At 46.6% G+C, this 22,892-nt stretch overlaps 1 protein-coding gene across 13 annotated transcripts in view; it reads left to right on the forward strand.

Annotated features, from left to right (window-relative positions):
• The window catches only part of EPHB1 (EPH receptor B1), a 362,275-nt gene that overhangs the window by 136,197 nt on the left and 203,186 nt on the right, over window positions 1–22,892 (forward strand). For 11 of the 13 annotated variants that reach the window (XM_059730782.1, XM_059730781.1, XM_059730783.1 and 8 more), the window contains one exon: window positions 2,936–3,617. In XM_059730782.1, the coding sequence (XP_059586765.1) occupies window positions 2,936–3,617 (682 nt within the window). The other 2 variants (XM_059730787.1, XM_059730788.1) reach the window with 2 other exon arrangements.

A 22,892-nucleotide genomic window follows, 5' to 3' on the forward strand; every position in this document is an offset into this window, starting at 1 on the left:
AGGAGCACGCCCCTCGTACACCTGGCTGCTTAGCAGGAACCCTGTTTGTTCGAGTTTGCCCTCCCACCTGGAGCCTCACCTCCCACCCACTGTTCTCCCCTCCTCACACACACTGCTTGCTCAGGCCGTGTCTATCCCACCTCCATGTTGCACCCTGATGTGAAGTGTGCCCTGCCCACTCACTCCCACGCTGCGCATGCCAGCTCTCAACAATGATGGAAGGGGCACTGAGCATGTGCCCAGGTCTGAGACTGTCTCACGGATGCCTAATGGCACATGGTCAGGGCCACTATTAAGCCTGGCCTCCTTTCTGGGAGTTTCATAGTTGCTAGGGACAGGAAGGGACCTTACAGCTCATCGGGTTCAGCCCCCCTGCACTTGGGCAGGAAAGACTACTGGGGTCAGATGAGTCGGTGCATGTAGAGTGAACGTGGGCAGGGCATGCTGTCCAGTGGCCCATCGGTTGATGTGTGTGATTTGTATTTTAGAGGGGTTGGGGTTTCCAGAGACAGATACGTGTATCTTAGTTGCTAATGTACAACACCCCCTGTTCTAGTTACCTCTAGCAGGTGCTTATGGACTCCTACTCCTCCAGTGCTGCTGGGTGGTCTTTGCTTGACAATCTGGCCTTCTCTGCCTTCACTGCCAGAGCCAGTTTTGCAGTCAAGGTCTTTCATAAAGAGGCAAGCCCAAATCTGAATTCTGAGGCTCCATTCAAGGCTCTCGCCTCAGTGAAATGGGGGCACCATGGGAAGGCAGTAGAATCGGTGTTAGAGACGGAGCTCGTTTCCCCAATGTACATCATGAATAAAAGAATATCAGCCTGGGCAGTGATGTTGGCGTGTGTGAGAGCAACTACAGATTGAAAGAAGAGGCCATTTCCTTTACAGTTTGGCAAAACACCAACCCCAGAGCTGATAGTTCACAACCAGGCAACTACTAAAAGCTAGGTAGCCCATTATCTGAAATTAATTGGATTCTGGCTCACAATGCAAAGCCCAAAATGATGTGGTAAACAATTCTGATTCAGTAATCCAGAATGAACTCAGCTACCTTTCTCATGTAAATTAAGTGCTCTGTTATGAAAGGATACTTGGTCCAGTCAAAGTAACATATTGTTCAAGGCAGAGAAGTAATATCTTTGTACTGCTTTCATGGCATGCCCAGGAATAGGATAACAAGTGAGAGGACACATTATTGGATGGAATTATTTGCCACCATCTACTGCTAACTCAGTTAGCATCCATTAGTAAGAATGCAGCTATACCACCTTGAGCTGGGATCTTTTCAGCTCTCGCTAACTTAAGCAGAGTTAGACCTGAGATAAAATTTACTGAAGCACTTAGTTGTTGATGAAAGAAGATCCTGTAAGAATTAACTGGTACTCCGGTCCCTACACCAGTACTGCAGCTTGCTAGTGCAAATACTAAAGAAAAATATTGATTTAACAGGAGAGCAGAAGCGAAGAAAATGTGTAATACTGTGATGCTATAGGGATGCTATATACTGTACTATAAACTCTTCCTTTCCCCATTAATATTGTTACATCAGTGCACATATAGGGTACTCCAGCATTTTGTAATACACCCTTGTATATGTGTACGTGCACCCCCCCCTCCATTTGTATAGCACGTAAACACTGCCACGTCCACGGTAGCACGTAAACACTGCCATATGACTAATGCTGTTACAAATGAGAAGACTGTAAACATGGATTAGTGAAGATGAATGGATTATGAGGTTATCAATCTGTCTGTAGGACTAATGTCATCGTAGACTATTCACCGTTTGCTGCTGCCCCTTAATTGAAATCGTCGTCGGGATTATCCTGATGCCCTTTTATGAATCCGATTGCAAATGTGCGCTCAGTCTTTCAGTTTTGGTGGTGCCTTGCTTTATTTACTTATTGCTCATAAAAGCGAGACTGACAGCACTACATATAGCAACGGGGCCTCTCATTTTTTCAGAGCCAGATGGTGACTGCAGCTTAATAGAGAAGTATGCTCATGCACCACTCTCCCTTCCACTCACAAGTGAATGGCCTATCTCTCCTACCATTTAAACATAAGCATCTGTGGAGATGCTACAACAATTGCCTGCATGGATTAGGCATATTGCTATATTTTCATACAATTTAGCACCTGGAAACAAGGAAGAAAGTAGCTCCGGGCAACTATCCAGCTCTCTGCAGATCACCAGCAAGTGGTCCTCCTCAGTTTCAGAACCTATGGCTTCGAGCTGTTCATAGTGTGAACAGAATTTTTGCCTGGTTTCTTGACATAGGTCTGCCATCCATGGTTATGGTAACTCATTGCCTTTGACATTGTGAAAAAGTTTAAAGCTTTGACATGAGGCAGCCTGATAGCCTCTTCAAGTGCTAGCAGCATCAATGAGGCAAGGAAATGAATAGGATGCAGTGTAGCCTGAGTTAGGACTGAGGAGACCTGCAATCCTTTCTATCTCTGCCATAACCAGTGGGGGCGACCATGGGTAAGTCACACTTTGCCTCTATCTGCCTCAGTTTCCCCAACAGTAACATGGGGATGATACTGTTGATCTCCTTTGAGCTTGGAGGTCTGTGCTGCCCTTCATTATTAAGTTGAAAAGAATTCCTGTTTCCACATGTGTGTGTGTGTGTGTGTGTGCACGCCTGTGCGTGTGCACATGCACATGTATTGCAGGAGCTTTCTTTTTGCTTTTAGAGTCAGGGTTTTGTTTTCTGCTTGCTTCCATAAATCATGAATCTAAAATATGGTTTTCCCTTGTGTTTCCAGAGGTGAAAGCCAAATGCGCTAATCCTCTGAGCCACTGACTCTCCCTCCCTCCATCCCCACCCTGAATTGGGAGTGATTAAAAGGCGAGTAGGTTAAACTTCCACTATTGTGCCTGTTCCACTGCATCCTTCTCATTGTCCATTTCTGTGAATTCCACACAGTGGGAAGAGGTCAGCGGTTATGACGAGAACCTGAACACCATCCGCACTTACCAAGTGTGCAATGTCTTTGAGCCAAACCAGAACAACTGGCTCCTCACGACATTCATAAACCGACGGGGCGCCCACCGCATTTACACTGAAATGCGCTTCACTGTGCGGGACTGCAGCAGCCTCCCCAACGTTCCTGGGTCCTGCAAAGAAACCTTTAACCTGTACTACTATGAGACAGACTCTGTCATTGCCACCAAGAAGTCAGCCTTCTGGACGGAGGCACCCTACCTCAAAGTGGACACCATTGCGGCTGACGAGAGCTTCTCCCAGGTGGATTTCGGTGGCAGGTTGATGAAGGTAAACACAGAAGTGAGAAGCTTTGGACCTCTCACCCGCAATGGCTTTTACCTCGCCTTCCAGGACTATGGGGCTTGTATGTCATTGTTGTCAGTCAGGGTCTTCTTCAAGAAGTGTCCTAGCGTGGTGCAGAACTTTGCCATCTTCCCAGAGACTATGACTGGGGCAGAGAGCACCTCGCTTGTGATTGCACGTGGCACGTGTATCCCCAATGCGGAGGAGGTGGATGTGCCCATTAAACTGTACTGCAATGGTGATGGGGAATGGATGGTTCCCATTGGGCGCTGTACTTGCAAAGCTGGATACGAGCCTGAGAACAATGTGGCCTGCAAAGGTAAGTCAGTGCTTGGTTTGGACATTGTTTTATGATCTCTAGCTTTGCTAACAAAGGGGGGCATCCTAGAATTGCTACAGACTGAGCAGTGCCACTGCCATTCAGGGATTGGCATTTATCTAGCTGCCACAGAAAGGGAAATGGAATCTCTTTCAGGGATTACTGAGAGATGTGAAAATTGGGCAATAGATACCTTTGCCTACCTTTAGTTGCACCTGCATCAGGCATCAGGGACTACAGATTGTGAAGAGCTGTGCACAGGATCCTCCCTCCTGCTTCATCCTATAGAAAACAGCCTATACATATGTGGCCTGTTTCCTTTTCAACAATCTGGGTGTGAGGCGCATAAATAACTTCAACGCTTTTCAGAAAAGCAAGTGCCTGCTCCATCTGTACACGGGCAGGGAGTACCCTGTCACACCACCTGGAGCAGAACAGGGGGAAGAAATGGTAGTCCTAATGGAAAGCATACAATAGGCACCAGTCTTCATTGCGCTTTGCAGAGTGAGCAGTAGGAAATGCATGGACTTTCAGCTAATTTGACTGATTTAATGCCGTGTCCATGCCCTGGTGTCAGAAAGTCTTTCTTGGTAGATCTAGATATATATGCACAGTCCTTACCAGGAACATGGCAGCAGAAAAAGGAGTGTAAGGACAACCACTACATGTGACCTGTGTATTTTCCCCCTTCCTCAGCAAAGTAGGGTCCAATTTATTTCACCTGCGTCTCGCCTAAGGTGTTAAATATAAATGCTCTTGAACTCCTTTTGCATACTTTAGACTCTCAGTGAATGTTAAGCTGCCTTTCCCTTCCTCTAGGGGTGTGGAGAGTATGTATTAATGTTAAATTGCAGTCAGCGGAGGTCTGCTTCTACTGGTGGAAGGCTGCCCTCTGTACTCATTGTTCCATAGCCACAGAAGGGTCTTTTTTTCCAAAATGGACATAAACCTGAGAGCAAGACATTTAGTGAGGGAAACCTCGGCTTCTGGTATAATGTCAGTGAATGTATCTTGTGTTTTTAGTTTTCCCCCTCCCCCCCCCTTTAAAATCTGCTTTAACTCATTATTTTTAGTCTGTTTATAAGAACTTTGTAGACACTCAAAACAAGAGCTTCCAGGATTAATTGCTTTCCACCTGGCAAACTGATTTCCTCCCTGGAGGCTACTGGGACATAAACCAAATCCCTGTGAGTCCATGGAAAGAATCGTGTCAGCTCCAATGCAGCTCCAATTTATGCAGCTCCCTTTTGGTTTGACTCCCTTGTTTGTCCAGCAACATCAGGGATATCAGTACAGCCACGAGGATGGATATTTTCATCAAAATCCTGTTGCAGATCCAGGGGGATTGGTGCATTTTATTTGTCAAGACTTAGCAGCCAGCACTTGCTTTTCTTAAACTTCTTCAATGCAGTGACAGTGGTGGATTCAGGGATAAGAAACCATTTAGAGGAAGACAACGGAGACAGGTTGTACTTGAGGCTTGAACTTCTTGACATTGTCCTTTAAACCGCTGCGTTGTGGTGTTTTAAAACACAGTGCGCACGTGGCCAGTGATTGTTTATTATTGCCCAGGCCACGGCCGGGCGGAAGGAAATCAAGCAGCAGATCATTCCCGCGAAGGAGCCTGTGCAACAGCTGCCATACAAATACAAACCTCTCAGAAGCAATGTTTGTGATTTCTTGGCTTCAAAGGGCTGCGGAGGCCTGCGTTAGCCGGCTGAGCCCCTTTCATCTTTCTCATTATTTCCCGAGCGAAGCTGCAGGAACCAGAACAAGCCTTGATTGGTTCTGATTTAAATGAAACTCTGGGAACAGCACTCTGATTCTTTCCGTTAATTGGAACTTTTCTCTCTTTTTGGGTTCTACCATCCATGCTGTCAGTTTGATACCGCCTGCTGGAAGCCTCCAAGGGGTTAGATTTATAAATATGGAAATCACGCTTCCTTCTTTTCATCTCCTTTTTCTGAGTTTTTTATTAATATTTTCCAAAGTTTACTCTGTTTTTTTTTTTTCCCCCTCTGTAGCTTTGCTCACCCTCTCTTCCCCCAAATTACACGGTACTTTAAAGCAGCTCATTTAATATTGCTGACGGCCGAGGGACAGAATTTTCAAGTACTGGGCATTGGGGAATGTGTTGGTATCACTGCAGAAGAGCTTTGAAATCCAAATGTTTAAATTAAAATCTATTTGCTTAATGCTCTAGTCAGTCCCAGCTGCCTAGAAGCTGAAGTCAAGCTCCTTGCGCTTAGGCAAAGAGTATGCGGCTAGCACACCTTGACATTTTCATGCTCTCCAGGTCCTGCCTGGGGATGGTGTTTCCTGAGCTACATGGGACTGTGGTTGCCTTTAATGAAGATGCTTAGGGCTGTATTAGGTAGAGGTTGTCAACTCTCATGATTTCATCAGCAGAAATGTAATTCTAGCCCCTGCTGGAAGCAGCAGTGCTAAAAACTCCTGCACTTGCATGATTTTTGGACTTGCCAGGAGGAAAAAATACCCTTCTCTGGCTGGTTGCAAAACCCTCTCTAACTAGCTGCATTCCTCCTTTCCCTGCCTCTTGGAGACATGCAATACGAGCTGTAGAGATGTCCCCCAGGACTGAGGAGTTCTTGGATTTGAAAGTGGGAGAGGGAACAGCTGATGCTATTTTCATGAGAGAGGAGAGGAGATGTGGCAGAAGAAAAAGGCAGAGTCAGTAGCCCTTCTTCCTTTCCCCTTTCCTCCCAGGAACAATATTTTAAGGGGGTAGATGTGTGCCTGGGAGGCAAGGTTGAGAGGGTGGGGGAATGCATAAATAACTGCTAGATTGTGTATAGAAAAGCTGACAGTGCTGATGGTTGGACATGCTGGGGGAGGCGCACAACAAGCAAAGGGGTAGGCCCCCAAAGTAGTAAAAGTTATCTCATGATTTGGGGGGCCAAGCTTATTACTTTGAGGAGCCTTACCCATGATTTTTGAACTCTTGGGGCTGGCAGTACTGACTGTGCAATCATGTGTTTTATTTGCAGTGTTGATCAAACCCTGCAGCCTGTATAACATTTTCAACAAAGGTTCTGGGTAAGCAACAGGGACAAAGCTGGGACTCAAGCTGTGAAGAAATGTGTTTGCCTGTGTCTGTAGGTGTAGCTCTTTTCTTTAATAAACACCTCCGATTTAAACTGGGCTGTGATTCGATATATCATAACAAGGCTCACAAACTATAACCAGGCTTGATTCTCTCGGCTAGTTTTTCACCCAGGCGGAACTGCAGTTTTTCACTATGAAAAACTACCTCCCTGTCTAGCAAAGGGGGAGGCAATCATCTGATACACTCCAAGACCATTATTTTGCTATTATTTTGCTAAAAATCTAAAAACAAATATGATCCTTCATGTTTGTATGCAGCTTCATGATTTCCAGGTTACAAGAGGTTTGGGGAGGGTGTGCAAAAGGTACAGCCTTTGTGAAGGGGAAGAATGAGGAGCTGAGTGTTTCCAAAGGACATGGATTCCAGCTCATGCTGTGTGTTTGCATTCATAGGTCTATAGCCCTACATCTCACCATGTAGTATCTCCGTGACACTTAAAACACTCATCAGAGAAAAAAGGAATTGCTCTGAGTAAAGGAAAATATTGAGCCCATAGTATAAGTTTCTTCATCGCCCTCAGAAGCAGAGGTATACAAAACCTATTGCATATACTCTACATGCCACAGTTTTTATCCAGGACACTTTCCCCCCGCCATCATTGATAGAATATTTTGCTTTGTTCAACGAGAACAATTAAGCTAGGCTTTCTGGAAAACATCGCTTGTGAAATTTTGTCCTGCGTAGAAAATAGAGGTATAACAATTTTCAGCACCCAGGGCTGTGTTGGCCCAGGTAGTTGCAGCAGCAACCTCCATTCTTGTGCCTCCACAAAAATAGTGACTGGGCTGGTGCCTTGTTCATCCTTCTCTAGTTATGCTGCTGATTACAAAATGCCATTTCAACATAAAAAGAAACATTTGCTGTTGCTGGTTCTGTTTTGTAGTACCTGGCAAGTTTCTATCTTTTAAAAGAACCTGCAGCTTTGGGCAAAAACTTGAATAAAACACTGAAACTAATAATTTGATTTTTCCACAAGTATGCAAAAGAATTTTTAAAATAGTTCATTGATTCATTAGCTTCTAGAGACATGGGGAATGCATCATGTCTTTGCATCCTGTAACAAAGAAGGCTGTATTTGTTAAGTGCACGGTGGGGTCTTTGCAAACTTTGTTTTATGCTTTGCTTGTCTGCTTTTTGGACAAAATGTCACTTTTCTTTTGGAATACACTGAATTGACATGGCCAAAAGCTTTCTGTATTCATGTCCAGGCTGGAATTTATGGTTAAAGATAAAGGGAGAAGGGATAAAGGGTGAGGGAGAAACAAAGTATTGGAGTGTTTTACCTGGAAGAAGCGTGTTTGTACCTGAAAGCTTGCAAAGAAGAATTTTTTCCAACTATTTTAGTTGGTCTTATAAACGATATCAGATTTACCCAAAGAATCTTGTCCACCTGGAATGTGGAAGATCTAGGTGTAAGCTGCTGCTCTGTGTCTTTACTAAGGGAGAATGGGCCCTTAAATGTGGATCTCCTCCATCCCAGCTGAGAGCAGCTCAGCTGAGCCTTCATCCTTGGGCTCTAGGATCAAGCTGTTTCTGCTCCCAACCTCTCTGGCCCAATAGATATTTCATGCCTTTTAGTACTGTGCCCCAGCTTACCAGGAGGGGTGGTGAGTGATCCCACCACAGCCTGGCCTGATGGCCATCGCCCTCTCCTGGTTTGTGGGAAGTGCACAACTATTTTGGGGTGAGTCTGTCTGCTCTTCCACAAAGTATTTTGAAGGGTCCAGAGTTCATCCTGATATGGACTGAAAACAGACTCTGACACCTCAAAACTTTTCACAAAACACAATTTCTGTTTTCTAGCCAGCCCTGATAGTGGCCCATTGGCTCATTCTAAGTGAGAGTTTAGGAACATTAAGAACCACTTGGCTGGAGAATATTGTTTCCCCTCTATCGTTACAGCTTGTTTCCTTCATGCATTTGACAGGGGTCATAATTTTGCAGAGCTGTTTTCCGGGGCCCCGTTACAGTACCTTACATTTTCTTGTGTAATTACTCTCATAGCACCAGCCAGAGGGACTTTGCTATGGTGACGCTTGGCATCACCTCACCTCTCTTTCAGGGGCTGAGATTGGGAGCTGAATTCACAAGGCCAGGTTTTATGGTGTGAATGGGGAGAGCTAGGCGTATAGGAATAGGATTGGCAAGAGCCAGCATGCTGAGCTAGGGATTGCCAAGGCAGCTGGTAGCCAATGCTGAAGAGAAGGTTGCCCTTCAGATACTGCCTCTCTCCTGGTCTTAGATGCAAGCATGTAGTCCTGGGCTAGGCTTCTGCATGCAACTGAGATTTATGGTCTGAAATCAGCTGTGGGTGTAGGTGGGTAGGTCATTCATTTCCTTATTGGCAACCAGTATTCTCTTTTCTAGGAAGGCCCAACTGTTGATGCCACCCTGTTTTTACCGAGTAGTCTAGGAAGTACAGTAACCCAGGAAGAGGGAGACGCAGGTTGTGCTTCCTGCTCAGTTTTAGGTGTTAGATTTGGGAGCTGAATTCACAACCAAAGTTATGTAATGCGAAAAGAGATGTCTTAGATCTGCTAGAAAAGTGCTGTTACCACCACATTGTAGGCCAGATTGGTATAAGGTATTCTCCACCCTTCCTGTTGAAGTTGAATCACTCCATAGAAGGATTCACAGGGCCTGAGAGATCAAAATCAAGGAGGAGCTTGATTGTATCAATGCAGGCAGGGTTTTGTGGATCGATCGCTTGGCTTGGATAGGTGCCCAATTTCCACCAATGTTGCACTTCCAGCACTTTAATCCTTTTTTGAATCTGGTCTTCAGTGATTCACCAAGGTTACACAGGAAGCTGGTGGCCAAGGCATGGGATTGGATTCATACCAACCAAGGCTCAGGGAAGCACCGTAATGACCGGACTATCCTTTCTCTCGGTGTATCCTATTATTGGCTTGTCCTTTTGTGCAGTAGCATGATGACAGGTCTCTTAAACAGTATTCAGGGTGGAGTGCATAATAACCCACTTTTTCCTGATCCTCGAAGACAGGATTTACAAGTCGCTGCATCAGCAATACTGAACAGGACACCAGTCTGCACGGGAAAGGTGAGAAAGGAGAGCCCCAGACGTTTGAAGAAATAAACAGTATTTTGTGAATAGTGCCTGTGCCTGCGCCTCCTTTTGCTTGCCCTGGCAGGGAAAGCTGAGTGGGCACAAAGACGGAAAAGGAGAGTTTAAGGAGGGTGTGGGGGGAAGCCAGACCCTCAGCTGAAACATATAGTCAATGGAGCAATGTTGATTTTCATCAGTTGGAGATCTGGTGTATTTGCCTTTCATTAAGGTGATTTTCATGAGCCAGCCCTTGCATGGTTTTGCAGATGTATTTGTTCAATAGCTGATTTTCAAACTGAGCAATAATTGGTCCAATTTCTTGCAATATCCCCAGAAGCTAGATTGTAATTTAACTTGCATTAGGTATACACATTGTACATTCCTGTTCCAGACTAGTGGTAGGCTACTTGCTCTTCGGAGCAAATCTCAACTCCTGGGAGTCATGGTTCCTTCCTTGGTCTGCTCCTGGGGCAGTTTGTATTTCAGTATTACCTACATACACCTGTCTAGACCAGTATCCAAATTACTCTTCTCCCTGCCTCAACTCAGTTGTGCTGGATGGAGCATGAAGGAGGAGGTGGGGGGGCTGGGATGGACAGTCACCTGTATGGGAAGAGGAGTGACAGTCCCATACAGTGCTTTTCCCCAAGGCAGCTTGGGATATGGTTGTGAGTGCAGTGGACACAGTGCCTGGTGAGCATCACTCTCTTGAACAGTGTCCTAAGGGCAGATTTAAGTGAGCAACTTGAAGGTTTTGACCCTTGAGAACAATGTCTGCCATTTCATCTCTATGCATCCCAGCTTGTTCTCTGGCTTCTTGACCTTCACCCCAGGAATATATTTATAGATTTTGTTCCTGGTAGCCAAGTAAAAGTCCTCCGCTACAGCTTTTACACTCTGAAGCATTCAACATAATGTGACACACTCCTTCTCTCCTACCCAGAAATCATGAGACTGACTTAAAATCCACAGCTTGTAAAATAATACACTGTGAGCCTTTTAATTGCTGTCTGTTTTTTTTAGTCTTTAGGGGGTCATGTTTTCAAGCTTTTTTTTCTTCCTGTTTGCAACCACAAGGACTACAAATGTATTCTGGTTGACACAGAGAGCTGAGCTCTCATTACCAGACCCCAGGCGGGACCCTCAAGAAAAGTATCAAATATGGCAGGACTTAACAATAAATCCTGAGAGTGGGCAACGCTGTGATTCTAGTCATGCTTTAACCTTGGTTTTCGCCCAATGTAACTCTGCTGACTTCAGTGGAGTTACTCCCGATTCACACCAGTGTAACCGAGAGCAGCGTCGGGCCCCTCCAACCTCTGCATGTCGGGAAACTGTCTGCACATATGGCATATTCTCCTACTTGCAAACTCCCAGGAGGTACACGAATCCTGACATCTGTTCAAAGCTTCCGTCAACCTGAGCAGCTGAGATGAGCCACTTAATAAGCCTGGGGGAATTGTCACTAAAAATTTCTGGTATTTTAAGGCTGAGAAAATGGGCTTAATTCCGCTGCTGTGGAAAAATAGGGTTGTATTGTTTAGCTCCTTCTCCCCGTTTCCCCCCACCCTAGACAAAAGCTGCAGATATCATGGGGCTATTAGACCAGAGCAGTTTCATGCTGACAGCCAAGCTCAGGGGGCACTTAGGGAGCCATTAATACCAGCTTTTATCGGCACTTAGCCGCTCACTCAGAGTCCCTAAGTGAAAGGCACAGACAGAGCGCAATCTTCATCAGGGGTATTTCAAGTCCCTGGGAGATTAGCATTGTGTTTTAGGGTCAGAGTGATTTGGGTCATTACCAGTGTGACACAAGGATGAGAATAGGAGCAGGTTCCATGTTTGTCTTTTCCCGGCTATTTTACTTTCAGTATTTCAAGCCACCCAGTTCATTCTGCTTTTGCTCAGTTCTGCAGCATGGAGGTTTACAAAGCAGGCCACCGGATGGGATATTTTTTTGAAATGGGAAACAGGCTCCAGTTCTCTGAATCCTAAGCAGTGGTCTTGTCCCATGGGTAATGATGCACCAGGATGTCCAAGCCGTGATGCAGGTCCTTGTTTTCTGTGACAAGGTGACTCTAAAATCTGTGCAAGTGCTTTTGGTTTATGTACCATGCACCATAACACAGCCACACAGGCTTCATAGTCTATTAAAAAAAACTGGAGGCTTTTATTACATATGGAGTGAATAACTCAATCAGTGTGCTATCCCTTGTGGTGCTCTGTTTTATATTAAATGCATTAATCTCACTGTCATGTCAGCAGCCACCTGATTTTGTGCGGTCAAGGTGGAAGTGGATAGGGAGGTGAGGAAGGAAATTGCATGTGTGGTAGGTGGATAGAAATAATTGAGGGTATTGGCTCATGGGCAATCATGAGATGTAGTTTGGGATGCTGGGGTAGCACATTAATTGGGTGTTTGCTCACACAAGTGAAAGAGTTAACCATGTTAGCACTGAAGTTGTCATAACTAGTTTTCAGAGCCAGTTCCTCAATGGAATAGATATTCTTTTGAAGGATGGGATTGAGGGCACAATTAGCAAATGTGCAGATGACACCAGAATGGGTGGAGTTGCAGATACTTTGGATGATAGGTTTTGGATTCGGAATGATCTTGATAAACTGGAAAATGGTCCAAAATTAAGTGAATTAAATTCAGTAAGACAAATGCAAAGTCCAGTACTTGGGACAGACCAACCACATGCCCAAATGCAAATTGGGGAATGCCTGGCTAGGCTGTAGCACTGCAGAAAAGGACCTGGAGGTTGTAGTATATATCCTGTAAACTGAATATAGATCAACAGTGTGCTCTTGTTGCAAAACAAGCAAATAGCCTATGGGTTTTTAGTAATATGAGAGTTGCTTGCAAGTGAAGGGAAGTGATCCACTCTTTTCAGCAGTGGCGAGACCTAAACTGGAGTGTGATGTCTGGTTTTGGGCACTGCAATTTAAGATAGATGTGTGCAGATTAGAAAGAGTCCAGTGGAGAGAAACAAAAATTATTAGTCATCTAGAAGCAATGACTTACAAGAAAAGGTTGGACAGAAGACAGTGAAGAAAAGACGGAGAGTAATTTGAGGGCAGCATTAAATACCTAGAAGGTGGTTGTAAAAAGTATGGTGCTAGACTATTCTCTGTGGCCACAGGGGTCAGGACAAGATGTAACAGTCTTAAATTGCAGCAAGGGAAATATATGTTGAGCATCAGGAAAAATATAGATAAGCATTCAAACAGATTACCTGGCGAGGTTGTGGAATCTGCATCCTCAGTTTTTAAGAGCAGGTTAGACAGATATTTGACTGTGATAGTTTAGACAGGGACAGGGGAGGATCCAGAGGGGGTGCAGTGGTGTGGCTGCAGCCCCCTTTTTGAGTGGCACCGCACCACAGGAACCTCCTGGGACTTCTTTAAAGTACCTAAGGGCGTGTGTAGACAAAACAGGGGCCCTAATTGAAGTGGTGGATTTTTAAAAACACTTCTTCAATCTTAGGGCCCTTTAAACCCCCGTGTCATGCACACACCTGAACTTAATGCCTCTCCGGTGGTAGTAAAGAGAGGGCAAGCTGCCAGCGGGTGGAGTGGTCCCTGGGCTACGGGGTGGGGATGCTTCCCTCTGCAGCAGCAGCAGCAGCACCCCCCCAGGCTGCACCCGCCCACAGGCACCTGGCTCGGGCGGTCCCGGGGGACACTGCAGCCGTGGAGGGAAGCACTGGGCCCCTGTGCAACTCAGGCAGGCAGGCTCTAGGGGAAAATAAATGCATAAAAAGATCAGGCTCATTGCTTTTCTTGGGTGGAACCTGCCTTCTGGGGCTGCTGCCAGGCTGCCTGCACAGGCGTCCTGAAGAGCCCCTGAGCTGCATGGAGCCTGGTGCTTTGCTAAATTTAGTTTGCTGCACCCCAAGTCATTTAAGGTGCATTACGCCACCAAATTTGCAACAGCAGCTGGTATTACTGCGCACTATGGTGCCGACGTGTGCAAACACCAACACCACTAATGTGTTGTAAAAGCATTTAACCCGCTTTAAAGTGTTGTGCACATGCCCCTCATTTCATCTTCACATGGCCTAAAGCAGGAAAAAGTCCTCCCTCCCTTCTCCTGCCTGCTCAAAGGCATGCCCTCTCCTCATCCCTCTCTTGACTGCCTTTTCCTGCTGTCCTGATGGGGTAGAGAAGCACTAGGGCCCATCCTGCCCCTCTGCACAGGGGCTAGGATGGGGATAGTGGCAGCATGCTTGCTCTGGGACTGCACAAAGCGCGGGGAATTACTCTCTAGCCCCCCCTGTTGCTGCTGTCCCCACCGGCTCTGAGCAGTGGAGAAAGCAGTGGTGGCAGAAAGGGGAAGGAAGGGGGATTTTCACCTATTTTGGAGACTGACCCCCCCCCCCCCCGAGACTCCCACAGAGCCGGGGGCACAGCCATCCCTGCAGTGTTGGTTGCTGCTCCTGCTCCCCACTTTGGGGAATCCTGGATCTTCCTTTGGACAGGGATGATCTTGCCTTGAGCAGAGAGTTGGGATAGATGACTACTGAGGTCTCTTTCAGCCCTATTTGTCTGTGACTCCATTATCTGAAGATTCGTGCTGAATCGAGCAGTCAGTACTGCATGTGTTTATGCTCAGTTCTCGTTTGGAAGATTTTCTTTTGCAGCCGTAGACGCAAAACATAAAATAATTTCGGCCTAAGACTCCAGGGACCAGTTCTGCGGTAGGAGGCAAATGGCTTGTGGAATATCACAGAGTACACCGGGTCATTGTACAATCGCCTTGCAGTAAAGGCTGTCGGGCTTCCAACAAGTAGTCTGCGTCACAAGTGAGTAGCTGAGATTACCATCTAGCACAGACTATGGCTACAGGACCAGATCCTTTTTTACCACTTTGACCTTTGTGACAAGCTTGTTCTCAGATAAAGCATTCTCTAAGAGGAGGGCACGGGAGCAGGAGGTATATGAAGGCCAGAGGATCTTTGCCCTGAATTTTTATTTTGCATTTACAAAGCCAGACTGAAAGGAACAGATTCTAGTTTTTTTCCTGGTAGTGAAATCCTGTCATCATGCAGTTAAGAATTTCTGAATGATGTGCTGTAGCTGGAGTCGCACAGAATAACAAATAGACAGAGCTGCATAGCACAGCTGGAAATTTAAACCAGTGAGGCCCACAATTAAAAAAAACCACGGGATTAAGCACAACAATTTGAACCCAACCTGCCTCAGCAGGCGATGCCAGGGTTCTCCTGCTGCGGAGGATGCAAGAAAGCATCCCTGGGCTATTTCTAAAACACATATATGCTCCCAGAGGCCTTGTCTTCCACAAGCCAGAACAGGAGGGTCATTTTCAGCCGGGTTTCTCTCTCCCAGAGGAGCTCTGGAGCTCTAATGTGTACGGCTGAGGGCTGAACGCTTTCAGCGTTCTTCCACAAATGCACTTTTTTATTATTCCTTTAGTTTCCACGTTGAGGTGAATGATGAGGGAGGCTCAAGGTCACAAGCAATTTGTGTGAATGGACCCTCCCCCCCCTTTCTCCCTGCCTTGATTGTTTCGGTTTATACTCCTCCCCCTCTTGTGCTTCCAAGGGCACAGACAGAAGTGACAACTTTTGCCCAATCTGGCCATAGAAATTGGTCTGTAGCCATGACCAAACACAAGTGCACAGCTGCAGACCACTTCAAAAGTGGCTGATTGGGTGAAAATCATTGTTTTCAGGGTTCAGACAAAGACATTTCAAAACAGCATCGTCTGTAACTTGTGTCTGCACTGCAAATTTTACATTGTGGTTTCTGCCACTCGGTGGGGCAGAGTTTTGGCAGAGCTCAGCAGCTGTAGGGATAATGCTGTTACCTTACTGTACTGAAGTTCCTTCTTCTGTGTTAGAAGAAAGTGGCTTTCTGTGATGATTTGTCCCCCACCCAGCCATGTCACGTAACATGAAAGGAACCTTTTGTTCCTCTCTCTTTTCCTGTAGTTTTGCACGTGCCCGATAACTCATAGCACATCCCCATTTTCCGGCACAGGTGGTGACCGAGTCACTAGTGAAGAAGCTTCCCATCAGACTGTACTGCTAGCTGCACTCACCAGAGTGTCCACCTGGATCCTTGGGGATCCCAGATCACAGGGCAGACCATTCTTGTTCAGGTGACAGGACTACCTGTAATTAGTTCCCTCACCAGCTGTGGCACTGAGCTGAGGATCCAGTACAGCTCTGCAAGAGCTACACCTACAGCACTGAATTCTGCTAATGCATTCACTGATACGCCAGTGGGGGCCTGTGCACAGTGTCCTATGGACAGTCAACAGCAAGCACCAACCCAATTCCCATAGACTTCAGGCTTGAATGGGCCACATTGACTTCAGTGCTGGGTCGGCCCTAAAAGGTTTAGCCCAGCATTGAGTCTCTAGTGTGGCACAGCAAACATTGCTAAAGCCCATTGAGCCTCTCTGGAACATGTAGAAAAACCTTTAGCCTGATTCAGTGATTCTGCTGTAGACAGCTCCCAGATCTCTGTTCAAGGACCCCGATCATCTGCCCGCTTTCTGAAGCTTGTTTCCACAGTTGTCGACTTTCTCATCTTCAGTTCTCTGTTGGAGACAGAATTATTGTTTTCTGTTCTATGTGGACAGGCACAGTCACAGACTTTGCAATCATAGACCTCTGTGAATGACAAGAGCTTCCTTTCAATAAATAAATCAAGGTAGAAGTGGATCTTGTAAAGACTCTTCCTCCTTCCTCCATCATCATGGTCTGCTAAGGCTGGACCTGCACGTGTCTCCAGAGCATGTGCCTCAACATCACGCCGCTGGCTACAGTGATATAAGAAACCTCCATGAGGCAGTCGGATTGCATTAAAAAGTCTCTCTCTCCCTTTTGCTAGGGACAGGAATCTCGTGTGCGTGTGGCTTTCCTGCAACTCAGCTAGAAAGGGCCTGATGAACAGGATTTTGATTTGAAATGTTCCTTCTCTTTTGCTGAGCTGAAAATTGGAACAGTGCCACAGGAGCCGTGTCAGCGGGATGTCCCCAGAGGATTGTGCTCAACTCGGGCTCCCGTTCTTCTTGGCGGATGCCTCCTGCGCAGGAAGCCGCACATTCTAGCCGGGTGCTGGGGATCACAAGCATGCCTCATGGCCCATGACTGCTTTCCCTTGTCATTCCCCCTGATGACAGCCCATTCCTTTCTCCGCTTTCCTGGTTCTCTTTATCTTTTCTTATTTTGGACTCTACATGGGGTCTATTCAAAGCTAGTAACAGGCAAGAAGGCAACCCTAAAGCACCCCTTCTGCTTAAAAGCGGGGTTTGGAGGCATTGCTTGAATATTAATTACTGTTTTGGGGGCCACATTGTCTCAGAAATAACTTCTTCCTCCTCATTTTAAAATCCTGCTTGTAGCATGTGTTTTGCTGGTCCTTTCTTCCCCTTTCTGCCTTTTTTGGCTTGTTTTTTTTTTCTCTCTTTGCTTTCTACATCTCTCTCTCCTTTCTTTCTTTTTGCCATTTGTCTTTCTCTCCTGCCTGTCTCCATTTCACTGCCTAGGCCAGATTCATGAAAGGGATAACAGGGGAGGTGCTCTCCACTGGTTGAATTTTAATGAATGGAAGGCCCCATTCCTATTCATCGCATATCTCTCCCTTTCTAAGGAATGGCCCTGGTGATAATTACTGATTTCCCCTATTTATAGATTCCAGAAATGGGGACAACTGTACAGTGTGAGATTCATAAGGTGATCATTTGCTGTTTTTCTTCTTTTTTTTTTAATTGGCATGGACATTTTGTCATTACTGTTGGACTAATTTGCTAATGTCAAAGGAGGGAAGTGTCAAGATTTCCCAATCAAAATATTGTTCATTCTGAGAATTTGCTCGTGTCTCCTTGCTTTTCACTGATGTCTCTCCTCACTTGTCCCTTGCAGTGGGGGCAAAGCAGCCCACAAGAGGCCAGCACTTCTGTACAAGGAAAACAAGTGGTATGAAGTGATGGGTGCTGGTAGGCTGCCTCACAGTGCTTTCCAGCATGGCCAGAGGAGCACAGTGTCTCTGCACAGATTACTGCATGCTTCTCCAAGCACCCCTTGCCTAGTGTGAGGATCTGGAGTTTGCTGACTGAAGGAGACAGAAGAAGACTTAAGTAATGTCTCCAGAGTGTGTAGGAGCTTGTCTTCCAGAATCTGTGGGCTAGGGTGAGGATGAGGCCAAAGGACACAGTGTTGTAGGAAAGAAGGGGCAACACCGTTATGGTGGCACTGGGTGACATGGAGCTATTGATGTGAAGGAGAGATGAGATGAGAACAGCCATGTTTCAGTGCCTTCATATGAGGAAAGCAAGCACATACTGATCAGATGTGTTTCCAGATTCATAATGAGCGTGCTGGTGTTTCTGCTTCATATGTGCTGCTGCTGGAGACGAGGACATAGGGGCTGGAAGCTGCTTGCTGCACTCCCACCTGTACTGACACTACATGCTCTGCTGCTCTCTGTGCCCTTGCAGTCAGCTGGCCTGCGCTCTGGTTATTTCCATTCGAAACCAAGATGAACATCTCAGTGTCCTGTTATGAACCGCCCAAGGCCCCATGCAGCTGTTGAATACTGTATGTATACATATTTTCTGTCCAGCCTGCAGCCCAGCTGCTGCGTTCACTAATGCGGTGCACCATGGTGGCGGACCTTGGTGCCCGATGGGCTTGCTGGGCATGCTTCTAACTGTTAGAGGCAGAAAGCACGAAGGAACCACGAATCGAGTGTGTGTGGGCAGAGGCAAGCTCCCTGTTTCTCATACTGGTGGGCTACTTATTCCAACGCAGCTGGGAAACCTCCTCTCTTCCCCCAGTTCCTTGGCTGACCTGTTGACCCTTCTCCTCCCCATCAGTTCCTTTCCGTGGCTCTTTTCATCTTCCCTGCTCTCTGCACTCTGAATGGCAGGAGAGCCCACTAGGGTCTCTCTGCCATCCCTCCACACTGTGATCTTTAGACAGACATTGTATGTTATTTGCCAACAGGGTGGCTCCAGCCCATAGAGGAGCTTAAGACGACGCCATCTGCCTCCGTCTTTCACACAGATCCCGGCTTTCCCTTTTTCTCTTTCTGTCTTTTTTGTGAACATCCATACAGAAAAAGCAATTGCTAATTAGAGCGAGAGAAAGAGGGAGAGAAAGACAGAGAAAAAGGGGAGCAGGGAGGAATTTAGCTTCCATGCAAATCAATCAGCTTTTAAAGGCAGAGAGGAGAATGACTGGGGGGAGGCCTTTCTTCCAAAGAAGTGGGAGTGGGTTATTTTGACAAAACAAGTGACAAAGGTCCTTCCAGAGTGAAAGGAGGGGGTTTATTCCTTTAAAAAACAAAACAAAACTTTCTACCATAAAAAGGAGGTAAAAAATAAAGAGGTAAAAAGAAAGTGTTTGTGAGACTCCCACTGCCTGTCTCCCTTTCTATCTCTCCTCTCCCCTCAATGCCTCTATTCTGGAATTGTCTCTATTATGGGGACTGGGAAGTGTATCATTTTCGCGGATGCCCCAGTTTGGTTTTGTTCCGTTGCTGTTATGTCATCCTGTCTGGCTGCGAGATTTGCAAAAGGATGAGCCGCCAGGGACTCCCAAGTGTGAGAGCCGAGGCAGTAGGCGCAGGCCTCCAGAGGAGAAAGTGGCTGAGGGCTTGTCTAACAGAGAGTTCCCCAGGTGGGCTTTGAAATGAATGCGTCAGGCTGTGTAAACGCATTGATTTCTATTTCAAACCAGATGTGCTCCAGTTTTCCTTTGGAATCCAAATCCCGCGGACCCTGATTTCAACTCAGATCAGTGTTTCCACATAGTCCTTTGCATCAGTTTAATTAAGGAGGTTAGAAAGTGGATTTAAATTAAAATGAATGCAGCCTGTGAGTAGGCAAAACAGTATTTGGATGTCTCTGTTGCTTCTCTTGGTGTTTTTCTTCTCTAGTTCATTTTCCCTTTTGAAATATCCCCTGAGACTACAGAAGAGACCCCAATATTGATGAGGCATCCCATTCTCAAGGCATGCGTGGGTCTACTTAGTCTTGTGGAGCTGCTATCAATTAGAGGAGCCTTTTGCCTATTGGGAGACATGCAGAAAGCTTTAGCTAGAGCTCCAACACTTTCCTTGATTTCATAGATTTCATAGACATTAGGGGCTGGAAGGGACCTCGTGAGATCATTGCGTCCAGCCCCTCTCACCATAGGTAGGAAGTCAGCTGGAATCAAGTGATCCCAGCATGAAAAATATCTAGATGTTTTTTGAAAGATTGCAGCATCCTGGAGGAGGGCACCTGCTCTGTCCTGGAGAGCCTGGGCATGTGGGCTGCGAACAGATGTTGCCCTTGTCACAACATGAAATGGAAGCATGTAGATGTCCTTCCTGCTTCTTGCACCACAGATGCCCCAAAGTGTTTGCCTAATGATACCTATTAACAGTTTGTCCTGCTTTATCACGGTGTCTGTACCATTCTGGCACAATAATATTGGCACTACCAAACAGCACTTGCCATGCAGAGCACTCTCTTACCCATAATTAAAAGTCAAAAAGGAGTTGGGGAACTTGAGTAATCCCTGCCCAAACTCTGGGGGAGAATGGGCCCCAGAAAAAACTGTCTTGGAGGGCAAATAGTAGTGGTTTGGTCTTGGTGGATGGTGAAGAGGGGATGTGGTAGGGAAGGGGACCTTGGGAGCCAGAGGCCAGAGTCAGCTGCAGCCTCTAGGTTGCTTGGACCACTGTTGGGGCTGGGATGAGGGCTGTGGGGGTGATGGGTGCTCAGGACCAAGTGGCTCAGTGGGAATGGATGAAGGGAATCCCCACAGCTTGGGGCTGACTGTGCTCTCTAGCTACCCCGGGCTTTGGGACTGGAAAAGGGGAGAGTGTGGTGGATTAAAGGGAAGACACTGAGAGGATAGGTAGGAATGGGGGCAGCCTTGGCCCAGACCCCGCTCTGCACATCCCATCCTTTTCCCTGCTTTCAGCTTACCATCAGAGACCGGTGGTGCACCCTGCTTTTTCAGCCTGCTTTGAAAGATAACATGTGGACACTCCAGTTCCCACTGCCAGACATGCTCCGCTACAACCAGTCTTGCAATAACTGTGACATTGTCCTTGGAGTGGGTTCAGCTGTGCCAGGGTGCATCCCACAGCTGAATCTGCTTCATTGGGAGACACAGATATCACTCGTTGTCCTGCAGGTTTGGGCCCCTGCCACTCCCAGGGCTTCAGGGACCCAATCCTGTGGGACAGCTGCAAGTGGGGGGAGGTTCCCCCATTTTCAGAGTCGTGCCATGAGTCGGGGCATGGTAGCTTGATATGAGTCCTGCTGGGTGATTCTTGGGGTGCCTGTGCAAGTGGGGAATGCAGCCAGGCATGCCCCAAACTTCAGGGGCCTAATCCAGTGTTCACTGGGAATATCCCTGCAGCCTGGTGGCGCCTGCATGGTGTGGCTGGCAAGCACGGGCAGCTCCAGCCTGCCCCCACACTCCTACCATAAATCAAGCAGACGTCCACCACAAAAAAAAGCAGCACCATTTTTTTTACCACCTATTTTCACAGCCATAATATTGGGCATTTGTGGTGTGACAAGGGGGATGGGCATCTGTTTATTTGGCTCTTGTGCTGCCATAAAAATTTTCAGGGTGGCACTTGGGTGACATCAGTTTCCAACCATAGAGAAACACAGAGCAAGAGAAAAGAAAAAAAATCAAGGAGGGGAGCTGGTGGGGAAAAAGACAGCACTAGGAAACACACCTACAGAGGCCATGCTTGAAGGTGAAGCCGTGTCCACAAGACTGGTGTCTGCGGCATTGCTGTTGGACAGAACAGGAAGAGGTGCAACTCATGGCTAACCTGGATGAGCTGGCAACAGCATGTGGACTTTTACAACTTGCTTTTCTCTGGGTAGGCTACTGGGACAAAGCACGGCTCTGCTGATGGAGCTGCCCCCTCTCTAGGAGCGCTTTGCTAGTGTAATATGTTCTTCCTCTCCTGGTAAAATGCTAGTTTTATGGACATGGTCTGAGAGGTGTGGTATTCCCTGAGATGGCCCACGAAGAGCAAAGGAGATATTAGAAAGGTGGAGAGATCTGAGAAAAATAGGGGCCTAGAGGAGAGAAGGAATCAATCCATTCTTGCTCCCAGTCTGCTTTATGAACAGCATTTTGTGGACAGTTTGTCCCTAAATGGCTGACTGCAGACCTATCTGGACTATTGGAGCTACAGAGAAAGCAATTGCTGTGGTGGAAAAAGCACCAAGGTATCATCATTCTTCAGGGCTGCCTGCTTGCTAGGGAGCGGTTAGTTCTCTATAGATGTTACTGTGCCCCTGGGTCTTCAGGGGTCTGTGTTGCCTTCCTGCATCATACACCCCAGTAGCATTGAAAGCCAGAGCTCCACGGCCTGGGATAGGCATTCCCTTACTGTCATGTCATTTACTATTTTCATAAAATACCACATGTTTGAGGATCTCTTCTCCAGGCAGGCTTGGGTGAGGGGATTTACGTCTATTGTACCCAGAAATTCTGTACGCTTCCCTTTTGTCAGAGGGGCTTAAACCCCTTCCTATTACAAAATGTTTGCAATCCAGTTGAAGGATGAACAGTAGTTTTTCTATGGACAATTAAATTGCAGTTACCCCTTGGTGCAGGCTATGGGCAGATTAACCTAGCAGAGTCCCATAAGAACAACCTAAAACATGCAGTTTACTGATATAATCTGAGTTGCTTTCCTGAGTTGAAGCAGCAAACTCTATAATACACCCTCTTCAACAAGACCTAGGGAAAAGGGTTGAGAGGTTTTGTTTGTTTGTTTTACCCCCTTTTTTCTTATTGACTTCCATAGGCATATAGCTGCATTTGTCCTAGGATCTTGCAAAACTGACGTTGCTATACTGAAGTGCTAAGCCTAGGCTCCACACAGACTTGCTTTGCTCACCTAGGATAGGGACAGAAGTTACACATAAACCAGTATGAGTGATTAGAAACCAGTTCAAATCTGTAACACAACAGAAGTTCAGTGCACATAAACTGCTTTCTAAATGGCCGAAACTGGCTGAAGATAAACCTGGATGGATGTAGCATCAGACTTAACTGATTTTGGTTAAATCAGTTTA

This window comes from Alligator mississippiensis, chromosome 7 (assembly GCF_030867095.1).
Source record: "Alligator mississippiensis isolate rAllMis1 chromosome 7, rAllMis1, whole genome shotgun sequence".
Classification (NCBI taxonomy): domain Eukaryota; kingdom Metazoa; phylum Chordata; order Crocodylia; family Alligatoridae; genus Alligator; species Alligator mississippiensis.